Here is a 27,727-nt window from a genome sequence, read left to right as displayed (position 1 = left end):
AACTGTACACTTAAAAAAAATTTTTTTTAAATTTTTGGCTGTGTTGGGTCTTTGTTGCTGCGCGTGGGCTTTTCTCTAGCTGCAGCGCGCGGGAGCTACTCTTCGTTGCGGTGTGCAGGCTTATTGCGGTGTCTTCTCTTGCTGCAGAGCACAGGCTCTAGGCACGCAGCCTTCATTAGTTGTGGCTCACTGGCTCTACAGCGCAGGCTCAGTAGTTGTGGCGCACGGGCTTAGTTGCTCTGCGGCATGTGGGATCTTCCCGGACCAGGACTCGAACCCGTACCCCTTGCATTGGCAGGCGGATTCTTAACCACTGTGCCACCAGGGAAGTCCTATAAACTGTACACTTTTGAAAGTAAAAAGCGTTGCTATTAATAATTACACGGGACAGTAAGTGTAAGGTCAGGGTGTAAAGACATGTTGTTCCCCATATTTGTTTCTGTGGTTTAGCCTGGCAAAGTTGTGACTGCATTTTATAGCAGAGACCACGTGACGAGAAATCTAACCTTTTTAAAGTGAATAAAAAGTCTATCTCTCAGCGTGCTGGCAGGAGGAGTTTAGTACCTGATTTGAATTTTATTTTGGGAACTAAGATCTAAGGGAGATTTCAAACGATTCAAGAGCTTGAATAACCACCACCATGTGGCAGAAAACATCACTTGCACCTAGCAGACCCAGTCGGTAATGCTGTGTCTTACAGATACCATTGTATGGATGTAACACAGACTACTCACTCACCTACTGAAGGACATCTTGGTTGCTTCCAATTTTTGGTGATTATGAATAAAACTGCTATAAATATTTATGTGCAGGTTTTTGTGTACACATAAGTTTTCAAGTTAGTTGGGTAAATATATAGGAGCACAATTGCTAGATCATACGGTAAGACTATGCTTAGCTTTGTAAGAATCTGCCAAACTGTCTTCCAAAGTGGCTGTACAATTTTGCATTCCCACCAACAATAAATGAGAGTGCCTGTTGCTCTGTATCTCCACCAGCATTTAACATAGGGCTTGTTTTTAATTTTAGACATTCTAATAGGTATGTAGAAGTCTCTCATTATTGTTTTAATTTGTAATTCCCTAATGACAAAAGAGGTTGAGCATATTTTTCATTTGTTTACTTTTCATCTGTATATCTTCTTTGGTGAGGTTATCTGTTCAGATCTTTTGCCCATTTTAAAAATTGGGTTGTTTTCTTTTTTTAAAAATAAATTTATTGTTATTTATTTTTGGCTGTGTGGGTCTTCGTTGCTGGGCGCGGGCTTTCTCTAGTTGCGGTGAGAGGGGGCTACTCTTCCTTGCAGTGCGCGGGTTTCTCATTGCGGCAGCTTCTCTTGTTGCGGAGCGCAGGCTCTAGGCGTGCAGGCTTCAGTAGTTGTGGCGCACAGGCTTAGTTGCTCCGTGGCATGTGGGATCTTCCCAGACCAGGGCTCGAAGTTGTGTCCCCTGCATTGGCTGGCGGATTCTTAACCACTGCACCACCAGGGAAGCCTGGGTTGTTTTCGTATTGTTGAGTTTTGTATATTTTGGATACAAGTCCTTTATCAGATATGTGTTTTGCAAATATTTTCTCCCTTGTCTTTCCATTCTCTTAGCAGTCTTTTGAAGAGCACAAGTTTTTAATTTTAATAAAGTCCAACTTATAAATTTTTTCTTTCATGGATCATTCTTTTGATGTTGTGTCTTAAAAAGTCATTGCCAAACCCAAGTTCACCTAGATTTTCTCCTATGTTTTCTTCTCAAGTTTTATGGTTTTCCATTTTATATTTATGTCTATGATCCACTTTGAGTCAGTTTTTGTGAAAAGTGTGAGGTCTATGTCCAGATTTTTTTTTTGCAAATGGATGTCCAATTATTCCAGCACCATTCTTTGAGAAGACTATTCTTTCTACAATCACTTTCCTTTGCCCCTTTGTCAAAGATCAGTTGACTACATTTGTACAGGTCTTTTTCTGCACTTTTTATTCTACTGCATTGATCTATGTATCTATTCTTTCACTAAAATGCTGTCTTGCTTATTGTAGCTTAATGGTAAGTCTTGAAGTCCGATAGTGTCAGTTCTCCAACTTTGTTATTCTTCACTGTTGTGTTGACTATTCTTTGTCTCTTATCTTTTCATATAAAGTCTAGAATCAGTTTGTTGTTATCTACAAAATAGCTTGCTGGGATTTTGACTGAAACTGTGTTTAATCTATAGGTCACGTCTAAAAATATTGATTCTTCCTCTCCACAAACATGGAATATCTCTCCATTTATATAAATCTTTTAGATGTCTCTCATCAGCTATTATTGATTTCTAGTTTAATTCCATTGTGGTCTGAGGACATACTCTGTATGATTTCTATTCTTTTAAATTTGTTAGGGTATTTTTATGACCTGGCATGTGGCCTATCTTGGTGAATGTTCCATGTGAACTTGAGAAGAATCTGTATTCTGCTGTTTAGAGGAAGTATTGTATAGATATCAATTAGATCAGGTTGGCTGATGCTGTTTGCTCAGTTCAACTATATCCTTGCTCATTATCTGCCTGCTGGATCTACTCATTCCTAACGATGTGGTGTTGAAGTCTTCAACTATAATAGTGGGTTAATCTATTTTTTCTTGGCAGTTCAGTTTTTGCCTCGTATTTGGATGCCCTGTTGTTAGGTGCATACACAGTAAGTATTGTTATGTCTTCCTGGAGAGCTGATCCCTTTAACATTATGTAGTACCCTCTCTTTATCCCTGATAAATTTCCTTGTTCTGAAATCTGCTTTGCCTGAAATTAATATAGCTACTCCAGCTTTCTTTCGATTAGTGTTAGCATGGCATAGCTTTCTCCACCCCTTTACTTTTAAGTGTCTTTTTTTTTTTTAACTTTTAAACCTGTGTCTTTATATTTAAAGTGGATTTCTTGTAGACAACATACAGCTGGGCCTTGTTTTCTTATCCACTGACAATTTCCGTCTTTTAATTGGCGTAGATCATTTACACCAGGTTTGTAGTTGTGTTCTATTTGCTCCACTTGACTTTCATACTTAATTTTGAATTTGTAATTTTGTATTCTTTGTCTTAAAGGGAACCTCTTCCGATCCCTCAAAACCTGGAGCCACCCCTGCCCGGCATGTATTAAGTAGCAATAGAAAAGCTGCATGTCAGTCCTGGTGGGACAGAAGGGATGCAGGGATTCGAGGATGCAACTCTACAGTACATGGATGCACCGGGTCTTTGCTTGGTGGGTTCAAATGTCCCAGACAGGGACAAACTCTTCAGCCAATGAAAGTGTTCCTACAGTCCAATTCTGACAGCAAGGGGCGGGACACCCTCCTGCCTTTCCGCTGGGCTCAGGGTAGGCGTGGCTTATGTGTACTCCTGTTTATTTCTTGGCCGCCTTAGGCCAGCGCTGTGTTGCCATGACGACCGTGGCTGGGTCGCAGCAAATTTTGTTGGAAACTCTCGCTGCAGGTTGAGGACCGTGTATCTGTTTGCAGTGACTCAGTTTCCCAGGAATAAATTGGAACAGTAGGGATAGCAGGGTTCTGTAGCCTTTTTCGGTCCGAATTCCTCGGCAGGCGCTCGGATGTTTGACGGGCTGCGTCGCCCGGGAGCCCGTACTCTGGCCTCTGCGCGTACCCCTTGGCCAGCTCCGGGGCGGGGAAGGGGCTCCGCAAATCCGCAGAAAATCCTCCGGCGAGCCATGAGCCTGCGGGCCGCAAGCTCTGCTTCTCCCGTGGGGTGTTCATTTTGCATCATTGCGTTTATTTGCTGCCACTCTAACTTAAAGGGGCGGGGGGGGCGCTTTGTCTGAAGGAGGGTCTCGGCTTGCTGATCAGCGCAACGTTCTGTCGGTAACAGAGCTTCTGTCTTCTTTGCAGTGCCATGGGGAGCAAGAAGAAGGAAAGTGCCCTGCAGGTAAGCCTCAAAGAGGAGCTTCCTTCCAGCACTTGACTGGGGTTGGGGGGCGAGGAGGATGGTGTGGGGCGGGAAGTGGAGTATAAAAATGACATTGTTTGCCAGTAGTATGTGACAGACAGCGTTCTCAAACTTGAACATTGTACCCTTCCATCTTAAAGGGAAAAAACCCCCTTATCTCGGACCTCTAGTGATGACAAATTTTTTGTGCACTTAAATATAAACACACGTAAACTGGGGTGTAAGCTGTTTATGCTTATAGTGCTTATGCAACCATAAAACTCAAACATGAATTAACGTAAAACTAAAAAAAGAAAAACAAGAAAATACGAATCAGTATAATTCGATGTTGACATCTTTTTTTGTTGAAGTATAATTGTGGCTTGCTGAGAGAATATGGTATCAGTTCTTTTGAGTTTGGCCATGTGTCTGCAACTATGCCCTCTCTGCAGACCCAGTTCTCCCACCACTACTCTCTGAAATCATTCGCTTATTCAAGAAATATGTGTTGATATTTTCTGTGCTACACTTTCATTATAGAGTGCCTTACTTCATTTGTGCCTGTGATAAGTGACTCCGTAAGCCAGGGTCTGCTCTTTTATTCCCTGGTCCTGGACAGTAAGTGGTGGTTGATTCTAAAGTGATGCAGGCATGGGTCCTGGCAGCGGAAGGGAGGGCTTTATCGTAAGATCATCTGGATGAGGTATAATATGGATACCTTTGAACGCAAACTTTAAAATGTCTCAGTCAGTTCAGTCCATCAGGGTACGTGCTCAGGCTCTAGGCACTCCTTGGAGAGTAGAGCGGCAGTGGTCTGGAGGCATCTGATTTCTCCTTTATTGTTCTCTGGGGCACCAGCACTTTACATGTGAATTTCAAAAGCCTAGTGATTTTTAAAAGGGAGAAAGCAGTGTCGGGCTGAGGATAGTGTGCAGGGGGCGGGGTGCGGTGGGGGGGAAGGGAAGATCTTCAGACTGGAAGTCGAAGACTTGATGTAGTTCTTACCTCTTCCTTAGCCAACTCTGGGACTTTGGATAAATCACGTAACCTCTCTGGGCTATAGCTTGCTCATCTGTGGAATGAAGATGTTGGGTGAATTATCCCTAAGGGCCTTCCAGCATTGATATTCTAGTACTCTAGAGTTATAAAACTTTTCCTCTGTCTGTAAATCAATTCTAAGCACCTTGTCCTACCACTTATTGCTTTGAATGACTTCCTCAACCTCTCTGAGCCTCCATGTTCTTTATGTAAACAGGACGGATAATACATAACCAGCAGAGTTGTTATGATGTCCTTTAGACATTTCCAGGCTGGTCTGAATGCTGTCTGTTGTGGCTCTAAGATTTTTGCCCCATACGACTGTCTTTTCTTGTGTCTATACCTTATATCCCCTTTGAGAGTAATAACATTTTTCACCCATTTTTTTCCCCACACGTATTCCCCAGAGCTCTGAGTTCATTGCAGTCCTCAAAGGAAGTGCTCGCGTTTGCTGAGGTCGGGGTGGGGTGGCTATGCACCGAGGCATCTGTGTACGCGTTGCCTGTCTACCAAGTCAACTGCTTGAAAGCAGTGCTCTAGGGTCTGCCAACCCAGGAACCCTGTCCTCTCTCTGGGTAAGACTATTTAGGGTTCCTTCTGTGACTGAGACAGGAATTGCAGGATATCAAGAGACAGTGTGGTCAAAAGGTGCCACAGATTCGCCATTCATTCTCTACCTCATGTAGGACTTCTTGAGGTCCAGATATTTCCCATACCTCTCTGTTCCTGCGCTGCTCCTAGGAGTGAGATTCTTCAACTGTCCAGAGTCCTGGCCCTGGTGTGGCCAGTCCATGATGGGGGTGCACCACAGAGAGTTGCCACTGACTGACAGCTGAGTCTCTGAAAGTGACTGTTATGAGAGAGAGGGTGAGGACTCCTGAAGTCTATCATTTTCCTCAGGACTATAGTTGTGGGCTCAGGATGACACCAGTCCGACTCTCTTACTGCATGTAAGGCATCATGAAGACTTTTCTGTTTTTTCTTTCTTTTTTTTTTCATAGAAACAAAAAATGTATGGAAGCATGAATTATTTAGAAAGATGGATCTTTAATAGAGGATTTGCAGATGTTACATGTTTCCAGCCCTTTTAAAGGGACAAACACCTTAGCATACCTGTGTTAACAATAAGTGGTAATTGTCATGGTCTTTTAATTTGTATATTTTCAAAGCAGCCCTCCACAAAAACTTATTAATTACAAAGGGAAAGAGAATAATTTCACAGTGCAGAAGCCTGACAGATCACCTTAATCAAGTAATCAAAGTGAGCATCATCAGTAAGGGGGCAGATCAACAGTGTGTGTCACCTGATAGGATGCAATGAGAGAACATTCTTCTGATTCTGACACTCCAACCAATCCAACCAGTTCCAGCTAATCCAACCAGTTCTGACCAATCCCAACCAGTTCTAACCAATCCAACTAATTCCAGCCAATCCAACCAGTTCCAACTAATCCAACCAGTTCTAACCAATCCAACTAATTCCAACCAATCCAACTAGTGTCAACTAATCCCAGTCAGTTCCAACCAATCCAACCAGTTCCAACTAATCCCAATCAGTTCCAACTAATCCAACTATTTCCAACTAATCCAATCAGTTCTAACCAATTCAACCATTCCAACCAATCCAAAGATGTACAGCCTGCTTCTAATCAAGAGGAAACACCAAACACACCCAAACTGAAGGGCATTCTACAAAATAACCCTCTTGTAGTCTTCACAAGTATCAAGGTCATGAAAATAAAGAACAGCTGAAGAACTGTTACAGACTAAGACAGACTAAAGAGACTTGACAAATAAATCCAGCACATGAATCTGTTTAGATCCTTTGCATTCAGGACATTATTGGGATGATTGGTAAAACTTGAATGGGGTCTGGGGATTAGATAGTAATAATATATCAGTGTTTATTTCTTGACTTTGATGATTGTACTGTGGTTATGTTGAATAATGTGTTCGGGGATAACGGGAAATCAGGTTAGTAATTTACTTTCAAATAGTTCAAGAAAAAGTTATTTACACTGTACTTGCAAATTTTCTGTAAGTTTGAAATTGTTTCCAAATAAAAACATTATACAAAAATGTACACTATTAATAATGTACTATTTATAATATGTATTTCTTTGATTCTCATTTCTGATATAAACCAAAATGCTTTGTAGATAGATAAGAGAAAAACGTGAAGAAATGGCAACAAATGCAACTGTTAATTACTTAGGATGTAGATGTTGGGATATATTTAACAAAAGATGTGCAAAACATACACACCAAAAACTATGAAACGTTGCTGTGAAAAATTAAGGACTATTTAATAAATGTTAAGAAATATTATGTTCATGTACTGGAAGACTCAGTCTCGTTAAGATTTCAGTTTTATCCCAAATCTATCCATAGATTCAATGCAATCCCAATTAAAATAATTGCAGAAATTGACAAGCTGGTTCTGAAATGTATATGAAAATGTAAAGGAGCTAGAATAGCCAAAACAATCTTGAAAAAGAAAAACACATATGGAAGGCTTACACGGCCTGATTCCAAGACTTATCATAAAGCTACAGTAATCAAAATAGTATAGTACTGGCATAAGAATAAATAGGTCAATAAAACAGAATAGAGTCCAAAATAAACCTATACTTATGCAATCAATTGGTTTTCAACAAAGATGCCAAAGCAATTTAATAGGGAAATAAATTTCTTTCAGCAACTTTTGCAGAAACAACTATACCTACACATGAAAAAAAAATTAACCCCAATCCTTCCCTCACAACGTAGACAAAAATGAATTTCAAATGGTTCACAGGCTTAAATGTGAAAGCCTAAATTATAAAGCTTCCAGAAGAAAATAGGAGAGAATCTTTATGACTTTGAGGAAAGGTTTCCTAAGAAGGACATAGTAGCCTTAACCATAAAACTAAAATTGGATCAATTTGACTTCATCAATGTTAAAAACTTCTGCTCAACAAAAACTGTTAAGGAAATTAATAGGCAAACCTCAAACTTGGAGAGAAATTTTTTATAATACATATTTCTGACAAGAACTTGTCCCCCACCAAAAGTATATATAATCTAATAATATACTTTAAATTGGCCAACAATCCAATTTAAGAAAATGGACAGATCAATGCACACTTCTCAAAGAAGATATACAAATGACTGATAAGCGCATTAAATAGTGCTCAATACCATTAGTCATCAGGGAAATGAAATGAAAGCCACATTGAGATACCACTACATCACCATTAGCGTGGCTAAAAAGCCTGACAGCACCAAATTTTGGTGAGAATGTGGAGCAACCAGAGCTCTTATACTTTGCTGATAGAAATTTAAAATGGTTCAAGCACTTTAGGAAAAGCACTGGCAGTTTCTTATTAAACTGAATATATACTTACCCTATGTCCCAGCAATTTAATCCCTAGGTATTTACCTACCGAAGACAAATGAGAACATGAACACAAAAAGATTTAACAAGAACGTTCCTAAGTCTTTATTCATGAGAGCCCAAACTCTCTATCAAGCAGACTGTGATGTTGTCATACAATGGAACATGCTCAGGAATAAAAATGAACAAACGACTGACACACAACTACACAGATGAACCCCCAAAATATGCTGAGCAAAAGAAGCCAGTACAAAATAAGACATGCTGTACTATTTCACTTATATGAAGTTCTAGAATAGGCAAAATGAACTTATTATGACGGAAAGCAGATGAGTATTTCCCTGGGATGAGGAGTGCGGGGTGACCGGGAGGAGAAAAGAGGGAAATTTTCTGGGAGATGGAATGTTCTGAATTGTGATAGGAGCGTGGTTACCTGGATGTGTGCATTTGTCAAAACTCATTGATTCGTAGCAATTTAGTTCTGTGTATCTCACTATACATAATTTATAGCTCGATAAAATGTATAAAAAGACAAAAAAAATGAGTACCTCTCTGTACATAGATACAGATAAATGTCAAAATTTAATGTTGAGTAAAAACACAAATTGGAAAAGGGTATCTTCAGTATGATACTATTTATGCATATTTAGGGACACGAAACAATTTTATATAGTGTTTTTGGACAAGTAACAAGTTAAAAAAATTTTTAAATGAGATTTTCTTAGGATAGCGGTTATTCTTGGGGGTGGAGGCAGGAGGAGAGAGAAAAGAGAAGAGAGGATTGGGGAAAGATGACAGCTTGAGCTGTATTTGTAAGTATTTCACTGAGAGAGAGAGCAAGAGCGAGAGAGAACAATAGGTAGATATCTGGAGCAAATGAATACATAAAATTTTCTCCCCATCGGTACCCTCAGTAATACAGCGCTTGTTTCTCTTTGATGCTAGGTCAACATCAGTACCCAGGAACTTTGGGAGGAAATGCTCAGTTCCAAAGGACTAACTGGTAATTTAAGATAATTTTTTAGACCCATCCTTTTCAAAATTGCTAAATGACATATTGAACCATGAAGAGAAAACTGCAAAGAGCATCATTTTCCGATAACCTTGAGTTTCATAAATAAAGAACCAGGTAGTTTCTTTGTGTTTATATACATATCTGCCTGGAACATCTGTGAGTTCGGTTCAGGAAACTAGTCAGTACTACCGGATAGCAGGGTTCCCTTGTTTTAGATTATGGTTAGTCATACTCAGGGCTTGTTTGGTGTTAAGCAACGGAAACCTCTTCTAATTACCTGAGGCACAAAAAGGGAAGGTATTGAAAGGAATACGGGATCTCTCAGAACTCAAGTGCTGGAAGGAGAGCCAGGCAACCCGAGCAAGTGGAACCAGGGTCTGCACAGTCATTAGGAAACAGCAAAGCCACTGTCACTGGGCCTCCTCGTCCCTGTCCTCCTTGTATCAATTATCTATTGCTGAGCAACAATTTACCCCCAAACGTAGTGCCTTATAATGCTAAACATTTATTATCCCACGGTTTCTGACCGTGGGGTTGCTTAGCTGGGTGCCTTTGACTTGGAGTCTCTCACAAGGCTGCAGCTAAGGAGTCACACAGAAAATGTCAAGGCTCAACTGAGTCAGATTTACTTCCAAGCTCAGTCATTTGGCTTTGGCAGATCTTAGAAGGTCACTTCCAAGCCCATTCCTGTGGCCATTGGCAGGACCTAGGTCCTTGCTAGCTGTTTACCAGAGACATCAGTTTCTTGCCATCAATTTCTCCATAAGGCTACTCACAACATGGTAGCTTCTTTCTTTCCCCAAAGCAGGGCTCAGGGAGGGAGGAAAAGAGAGAGAGAGAGATACGAAAGTCACAGTCTTTTTGTAACCTAATCTCAAAAGAAACATCCCATTGTTTTTGCGCTGTTCTGTTTGCCCTGTTCTATGCATTAGAAGCGCTGGGTGAGCCTGCACTCAGAGGCAGAAGATTACACAAACGTTTGAATCCCAGGAGGCAGGGCTCACTGGCGGCGTCTTAGAGGCTGCCCAGCACAGCTGCTCCCCAACTCTTCCTTTCTCTGCTTCTTTTCCTCTAGAGATCTCTGGGCTCCATTTCTGTGTCTGCTCAGTTCTCTCTATAAGTACATCTGCTCGGTCAGCTGGTATCTGCTCTCATCTCTCTCCATCGCCGCTCCTGCACCCATGACTTCAGCACTCAAGCCCCCCTCCCCCATCCCTCCAGCCCCTTCACCCACTGTCCCCTGAGGTTTGTCCTCGGCTCCAACCTGTTTCCCGAACATGCCACAAGTTTCCCCACTTCTTCACTTGTATCCACATTGTTCCTACTACCTGAAATATCATGACCCCCCTACAACCTGTAGAAACCTTTCTCATTCCCAGGCAGTTCTAAAGCAGCCTCCTTGCATGAAATCTTTCCTGAACCTCTGTGTGGTCACTTCTGCCTGGCGTCTCTAGGGCATTTGGGGTGGGACTCTGTCTCAACCCCCAGCACACACCCAACCTGGTGTGGCCCCTGTGAAGGTAGGCATTCCATGCTTTCCTCCAGACTCTAGCACAGGGCCATTGTCTTTTTCATTTCCATCAGGAGCAGACGTGTCCAGGGCCGGGCCAAGTGGGTTCTTAATAAATGCGGTTGCATTAGATCCGGGATGTGGGTGTGAGTCTGGCCACACTCTACTACTTGAGAGATTACAAGGTTTTGTTGATGGTGCCAGGTCTTAACCATGCTGTCCATGTGCCTTGTGTGCAACCGGAACATGGCTCCAGGGCAAACCAGCCATGACTTCTGTTTCTTTAACAACAGCAAGAAAGCCACCAGCTCCTCATTTTTGGAGGATTTGCCACGTTCCAGGCACCCTCATCTATTGAGTGTGGACTTTGTCGAGTCCTGCTCGAAGCACAACACGAGGGAACTGTGTGGACCTAAGGCAGCAGGGGCTCGTCTGCCCCTCCTCATCAAGCAGTCGCCAAGAACTCAGGCTCTTCCCTCTTTCTAGAACCAGCAGAGATTGGCCTCCAAGGTCAGCCACCATCTTGGAACTCTGGTCTTCTGCTGGCTCACTTCCACCTGCCTTCAAACATGCGAAAGTCTATTCAGATTTACACACACGCCCCCCTCCCTTTTCATTTTCTCTGCCATTCCTTTCCCTCCTTCTCTTTCTGCTTCCTGCCTTTCAGAGTCAATCTCTTCATAACTTCCTCTCCCGCCCTCAGCCACCTCTCTCCCACAACTGTGGGAAGTGTGCCTTCGTCCCCACCACTCCTCGTAGAGGCAGGGAGTGCAAGAGGAGATGGGAAGCTGGTGCAAATGAGTAGGCTGACCTAGCAATGCAAACCCTGCATAGAGATTGGCAGCTAATTGAGTCCCAATTTTTTCCCGCCAGGGCTTGAACCTGGTCTCCTTGGTGGGCCTGGATACAGGGTCTTCTAATTCTTCAAGGATTTTTTTCCTGGATTCACCCAAATGCCTTTCTCTCCCATTCCTGTGGTCTACTGAAATCTCCAAAGCCCTCAACTGTGAAGCTGTTGTCCTCAAAGGAGCCTCAAAGAAATTTTGTCCTCCACCTGGATGTTGAGGAGGACCAGATCCTTCTCTCTTGCCCCTGCTGGTGTCTGGCTGGCTTTGGGGCTATTTGCCCTAGACTCTCTCGTCGGTACTGGAAATGCAACGTGTCTGGAATCTAGTTCACTTTCCTCCCTCCCCAGATGCTCTCTCCCTGCCTCCACCCAGTTCCTTCTCTCTGCCGGGCTCAAAGGTGGTCCTTCTCACACCCACAGGACTGCCACCCCCAGTCTTTCCACTACATTTTCAAAGTCTCAGGGATTCCTTCGTTTCTCCCCTCCCTCAACACAGCCACCCCTGTGTCTGGCTTCCTCGCCCCTCTTAAACCCAGCCTGGCTCTCACTTTCTCTGCAAAACTATGTTGCTTGGCTGAACTAACCCACACTCTTGAATTCATGCATCTTCTTTCCCGGAGTCATTGAAAGAGCACGGGCTGTGGCATCAGACAAACCTCGGTCCAAAACTCAGGTCTGCTGCTTGAGAATTTTTATTTATTTATTTTTTTTAACCTTGGGTTGGTTATTTCATTCCTCATTTCTATGGTAGGAAAACGATACCTATCTTGCTGGATTTTTTGAGAGAAAAGCAAAGTGCAGATGCCCTCTCGTAGCTCAGTAAATATGAACTCTCTCTCCTTTCTAAAACTTACTGTGAACCCTTGTTGCCTAGTAAATCAGGATGGAACTCCTCAAACCCACATTCCCCACTCCTCCAGTGATCTCTGCCACCACTGATCAACCCAACCGCAGCGGCCCCTGGACTCCCCCACCATGCTTCCCACCATGGCCTCGCTCTCTGCTGGTCCAAGCCTGGCATTTCCACGATGCCCAATGCAGGTCGCCTCTCCACTGCAAAGCCTGCTCCCCTGAGGCCTACAGTACAGCGTTAAGACAGTGCTGCCAGAGTCTATGCTAATTTTAATAATGATAATTTAGGGAATTCCCTGGTGGTACGGTGGTTAGGACTCTGATCTTTCACTGCTGAGGACCCGGGTTCAATCTCTGATCGGGGAACTAAGATCCCGCAAGCCGTGTGGCATGGCCAAAGGAAAAAAAAAAAAGATAATTTATATCATGGTTTATTAACAGTTCTCATATGATGTGAAAATTTTGAAATGTGAATCTTCAAAAAGTAAAATCGCAAATCGCATGCTATTAAAACTGGCAGGGCTGATAGTTTATAAGCAGTGTCCACACTCTCTCCCCATGAGCATGCCCTCTAACTGCAGAACAGAAACACCCCCTGTGTGGATCAGGCATGAGCTCTGAGTGCTGAGGTCTTTAGGAAGACATCCTTCCTTCAAATGTGACCACCGGTCCATCACCATCTAGCACTTACTTGCTGCGTCCAACTGGGCTGGGCAGGTCTGGTGCGTATCTGGTGCACATGTGTTGGCTTCGCTGCTTAGCTTCTTACAGGCCTTGGGGTCTAGTGCAATCAGACAAGAGGGTCCCTCACACCCAGTCCCACCACACTCCAGAGACTGGGACCAAAGCAGAAGAAGGCACCCCAGTTTCCACTTAGGTCTCTCTCAGGTTCACTTTCCAGGAGACTAATGTTGATTTGATAAAGTAAAGTTTTAAAGATAAAACTCTCCTTTACCCAAAGCAAGTGGCTTCCAATGCATCAGGAGGACAGGTTAATGCTATGATTATTATCAAAGTAGCTAAGAGTTGATTGCATGCTGATAGGTCACCTACAGCGACCTCTTCCTTTTAGAAGAGATAGTTTCAGTCCATTTCAAATACTTACTGAGGGCTTCTCTGTGCTAGGCCTGACCCTGAATGTAGCTGAAAATTCCTTAAGGCAAAGGATTCATGTTAAGTAAGCGATTTTCCACCGTAGTCACTTCATTGTGTTTAGAATTCGGAACACTGAGTTCATGAGGGAAAGCTGTGTTTCCACACTCGCTCATACTCTGCTGGGATAATAAATCCCTTTAACCATGAAATAAATATCCCTGCAAACGGATGTCCATCGGAGGGGGTTGGAATGTGCAGGTATCAATTTTGCCTGACGCGCTGGGCGCTGGTGCCCGCTGAGCGCTCCTGCTTCTTGGTCCCACGCAGTCGTCGACGTCTACCAAGGCTGGTGCGGCCCCTGCAAGCCCGTGGTGAGCCTCTTCCAGAAGATGAGGATCGAGGTCGGCCTGGACCTTCTGCATTTTGCATTAGTAAGGTCCTCTCTCAGCACAATGTCACACAACTTGTAAAAAACTTAAAAATTTAAAAACAGGAACAGGAAGTTTGAGGGGCCTTTTTCAGATCATCGACAAGGCATCCTTTGTGGATGTTTTGCTGATACCAGTTTCTCTAGAGAGGAAGCCTCCTCCCCACCCAGCCTCGCGACAGTCCCTGTGGGCTCGGCTGCCCCGGATGCTGGAGCCGGGAAGGCGTGCGGCCACTTTAAGGCTAACACTCCCTCTTGGCTCGTGGACACTGTGAACCCTGAAGTTTCACTTCCAGAGCACAGGGTTTAAGATTTCTATCCTTGCTCCTTAAAGGGGAACTTTCAGCAAACGTTTACTCAGGTCAGTGTATGGAAATGGGAATCACTTCCAGAGAAGCGTGCAAGAGACACTGGATGCGCTGCATGGGTTGAGGCTCAGAGACGGTGAACACAGGCGAGACTCTCCCTGACGTTAACTCTCGAGAAGCTGGCCTTCCAGGGCCTGCACTCCTCCCGTGGGGGTGGGTTGTGAGGCTTCTGTGGAGTGAGTGGAGGAGAGGTCTGGGTGGGGAGCTTTATCAGACCCGGATGTGAGCTCAGGACCCTCCTCCGTTGTTGCCACTCGGGGCAGATGAGGGATGTTAGTGGTGGAGCTCCCTTGATCCGGAGCAGGACAAACTGTCACATCCTCCTTATTTTATTCCTCAGAAAACTACACTGGCAACACTCTTACCGGTATGTTGACAGTTGTTACGATTCTGATGAAAAGGCATTAGAAGGAGAAGCATGAGAGAGAGCAAGCCAGGGCTCCACCTGGGGAGGGCAGTCACTGTGTGTGTGTATGTTATGTGTAATGTACGTGTGTGGTGTGTGTGTGTATGTGGTGTGTGGTATGTGGGAGGGTGTGATGTGTGTATATTATGCGTAATGTATGTGCGTGCATGTGTAGCAGTATGTGTGTGCTGGTAGTATGTGTGTGTGGTATGTGTATGTGGTATGTGTGTGTGGTGTGTGCATGTGACATGGATGTGTATGTGCTCTGTATGGGGGGTGTGGTGTGTGTGTGTCCCGCGCGGTTCTCCCGCCATCCTGTCCCTGCACCCGGCCTGCTGACAGCCTGTTTCCTTTAGGCAGAGGCAGACTGTCTTGATGTCCTCGAAAAATACAGAGGGAGGTGCGAGCCGACCTTTCTGTTTTATGCAGTAAGTACATTTTCAGTCCAGAACTGACTGTGCAGCCGCACATCACGAGGGTTCAGATGGACGCCTGTCACCAAGAGGCCGCACCGCTCCCAGCGAGTGAATGCTGTTTCCTCCCTGGCTCTATTGTTTTGGCCGAGGACAGATGCCCTTAATCATGGCACTGCTCGTGGGCGGAGCTCTGGGCAGTCATTCTGGGCTTGGGGCCTTCCTGAGGGCAGTACCCGGGACAGAGCAGGACCCACTCAGAGGCCTGTGCTCTTTCTGGTTCGTGAACCTCTTATTTATTTGTTTGTTTTTGGCTGTGTTGGGTCTTCATTGCTGCGCACAGGCTTTCTCTAGTTGCAGCGAGCGGGGGCTACTCTTCATTGCGGTGTGTGGGCTTCTCACTGCAGTGGCTTCTCTTGTTGTGGAGCACGGGCTCTAGGTACTCGGGCTTCAGTAGTTGTGGCACGTGGGCTCAGTAGTTGTGGCACGTGGGCTCAGTAGTTGTGGCTCGCAGGCTCTAGAGCACAGGCTCGGTAGTTGTGGTGCACAGGCTTAGTTGCTCCGCGGCATGTGGGATCTTCCTGGGACTAGGGATCGAACCTGTGTCCCCTGCATTGGCAAGTGGATTCTTAACCATTGAGCCACCAGGGAAGTCCCTAGTGAACCTCTTGACTGAGGTCTCACTCTCAGTGCAGAGTCTGGAGACATCCGCAGAGGGGACTTCTCAGCAAACATGAAAGCTCCTTTGTGGGGTAGACAAGCTTTGTATTCACCTTCGTTTCATTGTAAAATGTGAAGATATGTTGATACAAAGTCAGAAATGAGATGGGTGATTGATGACGGCCAGTGGTTCAGCGTTTGAAAGGTCGTCTGGCTGCCTTCGGCTGTGACATCCACGCGGTGCTCCAGGCCCCTGAGGGCCCGCTGTCTCACACCTGGCTTCCTGGGTTTAGGTCACCTGCCGGGGCCTGAAGACAGTGGATTGATGTTCTCCTCCCGACCCAGTCCAGCCCCTCATAGCACAGTCAGGGAAACTGGGGTCTGCCCACCGGGGCCAGAGTTGTTTAGTTTGGAAAACTTTGGGCTCCTGCCCTCGGCACTGCAAGTATTACAAGTTGGAAGCTTATGGTGAAACATTATTTGAGCTTCGGCTTGCTTTCAGGAGGGAGACTGAAGTTTTACGAAGAAACCTGGTGGCGGAGGGAGCAGGGGTGGGAAGCACTGAGATGAAAGTGCCCTCCGCCAAACTGGCGTCAGAGCTCAGCTGCAGAAATGGAATCATTACCGCAGTGGTTTGCCTGCTTGAGCCCGCAGGGTGCGGGATTAAAGCATAAATCATCACTGGCCGTGTGGGAACATGCGGCAACTCATCACAGTCACACAGCGGTGGTCCTCTGAGGGTGGGATGGAAACAGAAGGAGAACCCAGTGCACGTGAACTTCCATGAGTGACGACGGGCAGGGAGACTTCTGAAAAAGCGAAGGCGGTAAACTCGGGTTCACCAGGAACACCACCTCCACTGTGAGGTCTTCCCTGACCACCCCAGATGGAGCTGGGGATCAATTCTTGCCCCAAATCCCAAGTACCCCATGAAAGCAATGTTCTTATTCTATTGCAACTGTTTCTCTGACACGACCACCTCTCTCCTCACTCGACACCCCACTCACTGAGGGTGGCAGCTATGTCTTTTCATGTTTAGTGTTTCTGTTCTCTGCCTCTGTCTTGGTGTTGGCATAGTAAGTGCTCAGCTGATACTTGTTGGGTGAAGGAGCCAAGGAGAGGCCACACTTAGTCACTCACAACCCCGTGCGCCCTGGTCCTCCCCCACCTGACTCCCCGCTGTCCTGAAGGAAGTTTTGAAGGGAGGGGCGTGGGGTAGGGGGCAGAGAAGTGGATGGAGGCTGTGGGCCTGGGGTCCACAGACCTTGACCTTGGGTCCGCTCCTAAACAAAGCTCTTGGACCCTCATGTCTCTTGAAAGAGGTTGCCCATCGTGTGGTCTGAGCAGGATATCTGTGCTGTATTCTAGGGAGGGGAGCTGGTGGCACTGGTTAGAGGAGCAAACGCCCCGCTGCTGCAGAAAACCATCCGAGAGCAGCTGCAGGCTGAAAAGAGGGTGCTGGCCGAAGGCAGAGAACGGAGAGTGGTAAGCGGCCAGCTCACAAGTGTCTCCCAGGCCAGGCCAGCAGGTCCCTCCCCTGCCCCGCCAATGTCTTCACTGTCCCTGGGAAGCTGCATTAAATGCCCACGCTGGCTGGGGGCCTCTGAGGGCTCAGGGGAGGGTGCAAGTCCCACTAGGAAATCTTCTTTGAAGTCATCCCCTTCATCCAGAACACTTTAACGTCTTTTATCCATTTCCCTTTCATCCACACTGCATCTCTTAACAGGGTTTCTGGAACCCTGACAACGAATTCGGAAATGGACATGAAGTTCCGAATCCGGTAGTGGGTACAAGGAGTCAGCCTCAGGGGGAAATCTCTCCTGGTGACCTGCCCTCCCTTCTCATTCCCGAGTTTGACTTGTGATCCCAGAGGGTTCATTTCTATAACTAGAAGGGGGTCATTACCTTGAGAAACAGGATCAGCACTGCTTGTGATTTTGGTAAATTACTTCCAGGACAACATGGACCGCGAGTTTTTCACAAAAAATTGGCAGCCTTTGAAAACTGACACACCTTGGGTAGAAAGAAGTATTTCCTGGTGCCCTGAGCAGCTGCCAAATGAGCCTTAACATTATTCCATGTTCACTGTTCAAGTTTACGCATTCAGTTCCAAAGAGCAAAGCCCTGTTTTCATAGAATGGATTGGAATCAGATCCTATTTGTTCCCCAGAAAACTGGCAATTTTTCCCCAAGAAAGAAAATCACAGACGCTTGTACCTACTCCACAGATAAATGATCTCTCTCTCTGTACTACCTGCACAGTGTAGCCAGTTGCTTACTATTTACTTGCATTTCAGTTCTTACTTTGTCTTCTTGACAACTCTCTATTTCATCTTTCTTTTTTCCTTAGTTTCTACTTGATGCTCGTGGAAACAGGCAGACTCTAAACCTTAAGATCAGCGTGGATTTCCTTGTCTTCAGTCGCTCTCCATCCCCCGTTCCCTACCACCCAACTACTCAAAAGGTTCTTGAAAAGTTTCCAAAACTGATAATCTTGACCCTCTTCTTCTGCTCTGCATTTAGGACCTTTACCTATTCGGCTTCTGCTGGTTTTTGAAGGTCTTTGTGGAGTTTTAATTAGCTAACTACTTGCTGTCCATGACCAATTTGTACTAGATTAAAGATGAGGCTCTTTCTGACGAAGATGAATGCTTTTCCCACGAAAAGGAAGATGGTGACGATGAGGATGCGGGTGAGTACAGAACCAACAAGCATGGCAAGAAGGCAGAGCAGACTTGGATTTGATGTGTGTTTTTTTTAAAAATTTATTTATTTTATTTATTTATTTTTGGCTGTGTTGGGTCTTTGTTGCTGGGTGTGGGCTTTCTCTAGTTGCAGCGAGTCGGGGCTACTCTTCGTTGCGGTGCACGGGCTTCTCATTGCGGTGGCTTCTCTTGTTGTGGACCACGGGCTCTAGGCACGCGGGCTTCAGTAGTTGTGGCACGTGGGCTCAGTAGTTGTGGCTCGCGGGCTCTAGAGCACAGAATTAGTTGCTCTGCGGCATGTGGGATATTCCCCGACCAGGGCTCGAACCCGTGTCCCCTTCATTGGCAGGCGGATTCTTAACCACTGCACCACCAAGGAAGCCCTGATGTGTGTTTTTTATTTTTTAATTTTTTTTGGCCTCACTGCACATCATGTGGGACCTCAGTTCCCCTGCCATGGATCGAACCCGCGCCCCCTCCACTGGAAGCACGGAGTCTTAACCACTGGACCACCAGGGAAGTCCCTGATGTGTCTTTAAAAAATACATGAGTAATCAGTTTATTGAGCCATCTGAACTCTGGGAAGATAACCCATAAAATGTTTTGTCTCCAATCACCTGACTTCAAACATACTGTGTTAAGTGTCCCTCCTGCCCTTTAATGGCATCTTGGGCACCTTTCACAGCTTTCTGATCATGTTCAGTTATAACAACTGTGAGTTTCATGGCAATTTCTGGGCATCAGGAAAGGCTCCCTTAGTAAAATGGAGGGAGTGACGCTAATAAGGTAAAGTAATGATGCTGGTGTTCGCTTAGTCCTTATTTGAGCTAAAGAGTTTGAGCTTCTTTCACCTTTTTTCTGAAGTGTCAGAAAGTCAGCTGTACTGAACCCCTTCCCTCCCCACAGACCTGCACCCACTTCCCCTCATGCCCCAAGTATTAACTCATGGATTTTACACTCCTGAGCATTGCTGTTCTTCCTGAACCTTTAATATGAGAAGAACACCTTGACCTGACAGTGGGAAGAGAAGCCCGAGGTTAGAGAGGCTGTTGTTGGCAAGGTGGCTCCTGAAGGTCCCTGAGACACCAGGGGAAACCAGGATGCAGCTCAAGAACCGAGCAGGAGAGAGAAGGAAGTTCTGGTTCTCCCTGAAATAGAAAAGCTGCTTATTCATGTGTGGATGACGAGGACTTTCTGAGTTGGATCCTAACAAGGGAAGAGGCACAGTTTAGGAGAGCAAGAAACTTCAAGTGTGAAAAGGAAATCAGTGACTTGGCTTCTGCAGGAAACGTTTGTTGTCTCCTTTTGAGGTTACCTCTTTTTTCCCTTCCCCATTATTTCCTCCCAAATCAGGTCTCTTCACCTAGAAAACTACCCAAAGCATCCCCTTGCCCTTAGCCTTCCTCTCCCCCGAGCCTAGCTTCCTGAACGTGGTCCACACTCCTTGGGCCACCCTCTCCTCCGCCCCTGCCCCCTTGCCGCTCCCCAAGGCTCCAGTGACCTTCTTGGTGCCAAATCCAGAGGGCAGTTTCCAGGCATAGCCTATGGCATCCTTCTGTGGGCTTGGCTGATGTCCCCAGCGTCTTCCTACTCAAAGCCCTCTTCTCGTCTGGTGTCTGAGATGTCGAGACCTTTCTCGTTTTCCTTCTTGTTTTCTCTGGCCTCTCCGCCACCTCCCCTTCCTTGGCTTCTTTTCTTTTGCTCCCTTTTCAGGCTGGAGTTCTCAGGGCCCCAGCCCTGGTCTCTTCTCTTCTCACCCTATACCTCTAGGCGGTCTCCTTAATCGGTCAATTTATAAGGGGATTTATTGTAAGAGTCCCTTGAAGTCCAAGTGTTCACAGGATGTTAGAAATAGTGCTCACGGAATAATGAATAGATTGGCTTGCTTAAAATGATTCACACCTTTGCAGCCCACATTTTTTAGATTTTTCAAAGTAGGAGGCCCTCCTCAGATGCAGATACTGTCATGTTACAGCACAACTGATATAAAAGTTGAAAAGAGAAAATAGGCCGTGGGGGGAATATAGAGTCTGTGGAGAGTGTAGGGAGCTCACCAAGGCCAAGTCCATACAAACGGGAGTCTGGCAGGGATGGGTTTGTGCCCAGACACGGGGCTCCCCACGGCGTCTGCGGGCCTGAGCGGTGGGCGGTGGCCACGCGGCACCTTCCTCGTCTCCACAGCTGCTTGGACCTATGGACACAGCCCACCAGTAGACTGGCCAGTGATCTACGACTGGTGCCTGGGCTCCAAACAATGAGCTGGCCAATTCTCAGGAGAGTGTGAACAGAGACAGAGGAGACAGAAGGCGCAGTTTGGTAGAACGTGCTGGCCCTGAACAGTCATGCCGACTTGGGGCCTGGGGCAGCCACTACTGACCAGATGCCGGGAAAGGCAAAAAGGCACACCGAGAGGAGAACACGGTCGGCAGCAGTTAGAGGTCAAGAATCACGACAGGGTGACAGGAAGGGACAAGGGCCCACTCGTTTCTGGTTTTTGTTCCTGAGCTGTCTTTGACCTCCTCCCCCATCTCCCATTCCCTTCTCCCTCCCCACGCCCTCCCTCCCAGGTTCATGTCCCTTGCATGTCTCTGTCCCTTGCAGCCAGGCTGAGGTTGGGGTCTGGAGCCAGACCCCTGCATCCACTAGAATCTAGGTCTGCACAAGCACAGCCAAGAGGCCAGGGGAGGGAAGACGGGGGCTGTGGGCGGGGCTGCACGTCCCTGCGGAGGGTCTCCCGAGAGCCCAGCGTCTGACAGCACCATCGCCGGCTTGTTGCAGTGTCATCAGAGAAGGCCTGCACCTTGGCAGTCATTAAACCAGATGCGGTGGTCCATGGGAAGACGGATGAGATTATCATGAGGGTAAGAGAGACATTATCATGAAGGTAAGAGAGACAACGCTTACCTTACAGACTAGCTTCATGTCTTCTCTGGTGGAAAAACAGGGGTGGAGCATTGTGTAGCAGTGTCCTAGGGGGAAAGAGGGCTTCTAAGGAGTTTTAATTAAAATTCCATTTAAGTAACTTACAATTTTTAAATCGAATTGGAGGACGAGGGTCTCCACTGCTTTTAATGTTGCCTTTTCCATCATCTTTTACTCTCAACACATTGAAATGTGAATTTGGGCTTGCTTTACCCTTTTAAAATATATATATATATATCTCCTACAGATCCAGGAAGCTGGGTTTGACATTTTAACAAATGAAGAGAGAACCATGACAGAAGCAGAAATGCGACTTTTCTACCAACACAGAGCTGGAGAGGTCAGCTTCTCTGCTTCCACTTATCCAAAACACTCTCATTTCTTTCTCTTTCTCCAGCATTGTGTTTATAGATTGCTATTAGTTTGGGAGAAAATAGAGTATTATGAAGAACAACAATATGAACAGCAAGTGAGCCATGAACTTGCTCTCCGAATAATAATTACGGGCTGTATCAGGGGGACATTCTTTGGTAGCCAGGATGAGAGTCTGACTCCAACTTAAGGGATGAAATAAGGAATTTATCGGAGGGATACTCCACGACTCCCAGAACTGAAGAGAGTTGAAGGACTTGCATAAGAAGGTGTGGGGAGAAGAAGAACCAAGGCAGGGGTAGGGCTCTCAGGAGCAAAACCTCACAGATGGTCACTTCAGGTGCTGCTGCTGGGGGACTCAGATCCAACCACTTTCCATCTGCTTCTGCTTGTGACTGACCCACTTGGGAGGGAGGGTGTGGGTGAGCGAGGCTGGGCTCCACCTCTCCGGCGAGGGGGTGTGTATGTGGAGGGGTGGATAGGCATTGCGGTTGTCAGCTGGACTAGGACCAAGTGAAATGGGGAAGGGTTTCTCCCCAAAGGAAGCCTGAGTACTGCTACTTGAAGAAGGGGGAAGGGTTGCACAAAGTCTCAGCCGCATCCCCTGGTTATCCAGCACCCACATGATTTCCATATTTGTGGTCTGCTAAATGCTCCCACCTAACTTATTATCTCATGTTCAACCCCAAGTGAGTCAACTCGAAGCCTCGTCTTCCTACCTTTAACTTATATCTGGGTGTGGTTAGGCCCCCCACCTCCCGGGGGCCCTCCGCGGGCCTGCAGGCTGGTGGCAAGGCCGCTCACTGACCCTCTCCCATCCTGTGGGTGGGGTGGGCCCGCCGGCCCGCTGCAGGCCCTGGGGCCCCTGCCCTGGCTCACTGTCTTCCCTCCCCGTGCTAGGAGGCATTTGAGCAGCTGGTACATCACATGTGCAGTGGACCGAGCCGCCTCCTGATCCTCACCAGGACTGAGGGCACCGAGGATGTGGTCACCGCCTGGCAAACCCTCATGGGACCCTGTGACCCCGATGTGGCAAGGAGGGAGCAGCCTGACAGGTGACGTCACCCGCTGTGGTCCTGGCATGCATCTCAAAACCTGCATCCAAGGAAGCTGAGAGCCCTGCTCGAGGTTCAGCCCAGAACCATGGGTAACACAGAAGGCTGCCCGATGGCCATGAAGCCCCCTCTGTGTCATACATTAGGGGAGTCCCTGACCTCCCTGTTGTGTATTTGAGGAGACCCTGACATCCTCTCCCTCTGATCCAGCCCCCAGCTCTTCACTGGGCGCCTCCTTGCTGCCTCTTTCCCTCTTCTGAAGGCTGCAGCTGGGTCCTCACTGTTCTCTCTGCAGCCAAAGGGTCCCGTCGCGTGGTCCCAGAGCCACCTGCAACTCTCACCCAGGAAATACAGATTCCAGGGCCCCACACAGGTCTACCAAGTCAGAGGCTCTGGGTGAGGCCTAGGACTGTGCAGTGTAGACTCACCTCCTCAACCCCCATCCCCTACTCCCTGCCCAAGGTATCCTGAGGCCCCCTAGAGTCTGAGCACTCCGCTCTGAGCACAGCACTAGGCTGCTCCCTGGCCCTGTGTGAATATTAAGCCCGGCGCCACCAATGCCAAATCCACTGTGTCTTGCCTTTGAAGCGGAGAGAGGCCTCACCAACAGGAAAGAAATTAGCAAGAGACTAAGAAACTGCAGTTTTTACTGTGACATAACAGTTGTAGGGGGCCGGGAACATTCATATATGAGGCAGCCCGGGTTCAGATCTTCAGTTTTCTGAGCCTCAGTTCCCTCATCTATAAAAGGGAGATATGAGCACCTGTTGTGGGAAGCTGTACAGTGTTGTGGTTCAGAGCACCGACCTTAGAATCTCTCTTCTTCCTCTTTCTAACTGTGTGACCCTGGGTCATCCATGCTTTAATCCCTCTGCCTTAATTCCCTCATCTGGAAAATGGGAACTATAATAGGATAGGACCTGCCTCAGATTAAGAGAGAAAGAGAAAGGGAGAAAGAGAAGTTAGAACATTGTTTGACATACGGGAAGTCCTAGCAATATTAGTATTATCTTAGGGGACCTTGGGGGATTAACTATGCCAACCTGTACCAAGCCCTCGGCAGGGTGCTAGCCTAGCCCCCGTAGTAACAGCAATAAAATAGCAGCTCCTGGGCTCACACCATAACTCACGCATATTTAAACTGGGGATCATGACAGAGTCTCCCTCACAGGGTTGCCGCACAAATGAAATGAGATCAGGTATGTTAAGCGCTGGCAACGTGCCCAGAACACCGCGGCTACTATCATCCTTGCTGCTGTTCCTGGCGTTTCCAGCAGAGAAAGCCATGTCACAGAAATGCCAGCTGCTGATTGGTAGCTGGTGGCCATGTTGCCAGAGAGCAAAACATTTCTTTTCAAATGAGACGATCGTTTCTTGTACGTTTTGCATGCTCCCAGTCTCCGGGCTCAGTATGGCACAGAAATGCCCTTTAATGCGGTCCACGGAAGCCGGGACTCGGAAGATGCCCGCCGGGAACTGGCACTGCTCTTCCCCAGTTTTAAGTTTTCAGACCAGGTTCCGGAAGCCCCTCTGGGTAAGTCATCCAGGCAGATCTGGTCTGTATTAAATCTGCAGCGGGGATGGGGGGTGGGTACTGCCAGTAACTATGTGGTAACCAAGTCCTCCGTCTAATAAGGGCCTGCTGGGGAAACAGGGCCCATTACGTAACTTTAGCGGCAGTCCTGCTCTATTGTGTTTTCAGAGTAACAGTTTTGCTTTTTCATTACATTTTTGGCTGCATTTTTACTTTGAAGCCAAACTCTCGTTACAAAGTTACTTTGCATTCTCCTGTGGAAAGCACCCGGAAAATGTAACTAACTTTCTGGAAGCCCACTTCCAGGGCAGAGGCCAGATGTCATTCCCTCACTTCCTCTGTGCTCCACGTGCCCCATCAAGCCCTTGGTGGGGTCGCCGAGAAGCAGAGGCTTTCACAGAAGGGCCCTCTGCCCATCGCTGCGGTGGCTCTCATATCCCTCAGACCCTACAGGGAAAAGCGTGCTGGGTCATCCCCACCTCCAAATCTGGGTGAGAAACCCACGGGGCTCAGAGTGCACGTGACTCACCCCACTCCACGAGTGGCAGAACCAGACCCGGCCCGTGCTGCTCCTGCCGCCGTGTTGCACGTCTCTGGGTTGAGCCTGAAGTGAGGTGGAAGGGGCCAGGGGGTGAACATCCTGGGAAAAGCAAAGGATGTGAGGGGGGGCATTCTTGGGAGAAGGCTGCCTGCAGATCTGAAACGGTAATAACCTCCGTGTGCCTAAATGTTTGGGTTTTAAGCAGTCGGTTTACCAAAATGTTTGAAATGTTCGTCATGGTCTCTTCAAGATTTGAATCCAACCAAGCAAGAATAGGTGGTTTGAGGGTGAGGAGAGGAAGGGCGGGAGCTGACCCCTGCTGGCCCTCGTTTAATCCTGGTGCTGCCTGCTGCCAACTGAGGGACAAGCTGGGAGTGTGATGGAGTTTAGGGAGCTGAGAAATCCTGGGAAGTTGGCTCTGTGTGGACCAGAGACCCAAGTCTGAACATCCAGGTGCGTGTGGTGGTTCTCCAAAGCCATCCTCCGTGGGAAGAACTCTCACTCTGGTGTGGGTGGCACTGCGAGGAGCTTTCCTCTGGGAGCCTGCCCTCAGGGAGAGCCCACGACGTGCTTCCTTATGTGTCCAGGGTCATGTGACATCTTCATCCTTTTGGGGGGGGGTGACTGGAAACAAGTAGGTATGACTCTGGGAAAGGAGGAGAGCGACCTGGCTGGGCACCACTCATCTGGGCCATCGGGGAGAGTGTTGGGAGATCGTGAGCCTGACTTTTGGCCTCAGGTGATAATGAGCAAAGGGAACAAGTCCAGAAGGGTCTGAGCCTAGACCACACCTGGGAGTAAGTGCACAGCTTCCTGCGGGGATGACCTTGAAGCAGCCTCGTTGGGGTGTGGTGCTGTGCCCCTTTGTCTGACGTGTATGTTGTGCCTTCTCAGTTGTCAGGAGCAGAGTGTGCTTTCCACGTACCCAGCACTTCTTCTGGGCCCTGGAGACAGAATCCTGGGTTTGAATCCTGGCTCCACTATCTACTAGCTGAATAGCCTCGGGAAAGTTACTTCCCTTTTTGGACCTCAGTTTCCTCATTTGTGAAATGGAGATAATGAGAGGCCCATTATAGCCCCATAATAATCCTCTTCCTCAGAGGGCTCTTGTGAAGATGAAAGGAGACGAAGCACGTGAAGCTCTTAGCCTGGGGCCTGACACACAGCAAGTGCTCAACCCATGTCACTTCCTCTCCTAATTTTTTCCGAGTCCCTAACACACATATTAGGACCTCTCTTTGCGGCTCCGTCCACCCTGACCCCTAACTTCACCGTCTGTGATGCACTTAGATTTTCCCCTTTCCGCTGTTCCTTTGTGGACAGTTTGGGGACAGGGCTGCTGTGAGAAGTCCTACAGCATGCCTGTTGTCCCACAGGCCTCGAGGCCGAAGGAGAGGGCCCCGGTGAGGTGCCGTGCTCCCCCGAGGACGTGGACGAGGCGTCCCGCGACCAGGGTGAGGCCGTGAGATGACGCGTCAGTGCACCCATATCTGCTGCACGTAAGGAAACCTCCAGAACCGAAACTTCCTCTTTTGAGCACCAATACTTTTTTGGTTTAGTTATCGTTCATGAATAAAAATAATAGTATCCACTTTCCTGCCTTATTAAACAGTACGAATATGGAACATGTACTTTTTTTTGGCCATCTCTGGGATTTTAGAAAATAAGTGGACATCAGTCATTGAACTCTGCTATGATAGTGTCATCTCAGGGGATACTGAGTTACAGAGGACAGTGTCTCCCAGTAATAAGTCTACGTTATGGATGAAACAATTTTAGAGCTTAACTTGGTAACAATGGACTTGAAAATAGTGCAACAAGATTGAATGTGACACTTCAGGGCTTACTGACATGGGGGCAGATATAAATCAGCTTTAAATCTTCATGCTGCCCGCCCAGGCCACAAGGGTAGTCCTGGAATGTGCCAGATTCATCTCCACGAATCAGGGCATGTTCAGAAAGCAGTGCCTGGGGGCTACATTGGGAACCAGGGTCCATCTAATTTTCTTGATGCCCCCTTACCCCATTTCTTTGTTTTCTGATCTTGGCTAAAGCCTAATTTTAAAACCTGAGCGCTCCTAGTGGTGGCGCCAGCTTTCACTATTGCCTGGTTTAGCTGTCCCTCCATGGGACACAGGAGGTTTTCAGTAACTAGCATTACCCCTGTGCATAGTAACATGCCAGCTACTCTCTTACCGGTTTGCTCTTTGGTTTATTTGTAAATTCACTGAGCCCAGGCGTACTCTTTCCTCTCTGACTGAGGAAAAGGCTGTGTTCTTCTACACCACGAGGCAAATGGCAGAGATTTCCTTCTCATCTGCTGGTTTTCTCCAGGGGGCTTCATGCTTATGACTTGAAGAAGCTCTTTAAATGGGTAGTTAGCTCCCAGAAGACTGTCCTTTACGGATGCACTACTCTTTCCTCCAGCCTGTAGCACGAGGCCCTCCGTGCTGGCACCGGGGACAGGATGAGTCAGGCTGCAGAAGGTGGGGACACGGGGTGGCCTGTGACAGCGGGTGGGTGGCTGCACTTCCCAGGGCCTCGTGTCACCTCTAGATGGAAGCATGCCTGCCCACTGTGCTCAGCGCACCAGCACAGGCCTCTGTGAGAAACACCCAGGGGAGCCCTCCCTGACAGAATCCGTCAGGAGAGTTGAATCTGCTGTTCCAGGTCCCCAGGCACATAGCCCACCGTGGGG

At 47.3% G+C, this 27,727-nt stretch overlaps 1 protein-coding gene across 1 annotated transcript; it reads left to right on the top strand.

Moving 5' to 3' along the window:
- Positions 1 to 3,447: 3,447 nt before the first annotated feature.
- NME9 (NME/NM23 family member 9) lies at positions 3,448 to 26,675 on the top strand. The gene is made up of 12 exons (XM_036850674.1): positions 3,448 to 3,503; positions 3,857 to 3,893; positions 9,253 to 9,310; positions 13,954 to 14,057; positions 15,184 to 15,255; positions 17,269 to 17,385; positions 18,517 to 18,592; positions 21,384 to 21,466; positions 21,775 to 21,867; positions 22,800 to 22,954; positions 24,352 to 24,488; positions 26,406 to 26,675. Exons 2-12 carry the CDS (start codon positions 3,861 to 3,863, stop codon positions 26,498 to 26,500), a joined length of 1,023 nt encoding a protein of 340 aa, XP_036706569.1. The 5' UTR covers positions 3,448 to 3,503; positions 3,857 to 3,860; the 3' UTR covers positions 26,501 to 26,675.
- The last annotated feature ends 1,052 nt before the right edge of the window (positions 26,676 to 27,727 follow it).

The sequence above is a fragment of the Balaenoptera musculus genome, chromosome 4, assembly GCF_009873245.2.
Source record: "Balaenoptera musculus isolate JJ_BM4_2016_0621 chromosome 4, mBalMus1.pri.v3, whole genome shotgun sequence".
NCBI lineage: Eukaryota > Metazoa > Chordata > Mammalia > Artiodactyla > Balaenopteridae > Balaenoptera > Balaenoptera musculus.
Note: the sequence above shows the minus strand (reverse complement) of the source record. Positions and strands in the feature narration are given on the sequence as shown.

What these genes read in the sequence shown, in the direction of transcription:
- NME9 (XM_036850674.1), top strand. Translation starts at nt 3,861, where the DNA reads ATGGGGAGCAAGAAGAAGGAAAGTGCCCTGCAG. An exon ending in CAGTTCCAAAGGACTAACTG is followed by an intron (nt 9,311 to 13,953) that starts GTAATTTAAGAT and finishes GGTCCCACGCAG; the next exon opens with TCGTCGACGTCTACCAAGGC. An exon ending in AGGAGGGAGCAGCCTGACAG is followed by an intron (nt 22,955 to 24,351) that starts GTGACGTCACCC and finishes GCATGCTCCCAG; the next exon opens with TCTCCGGGCTCAGTATGGCA.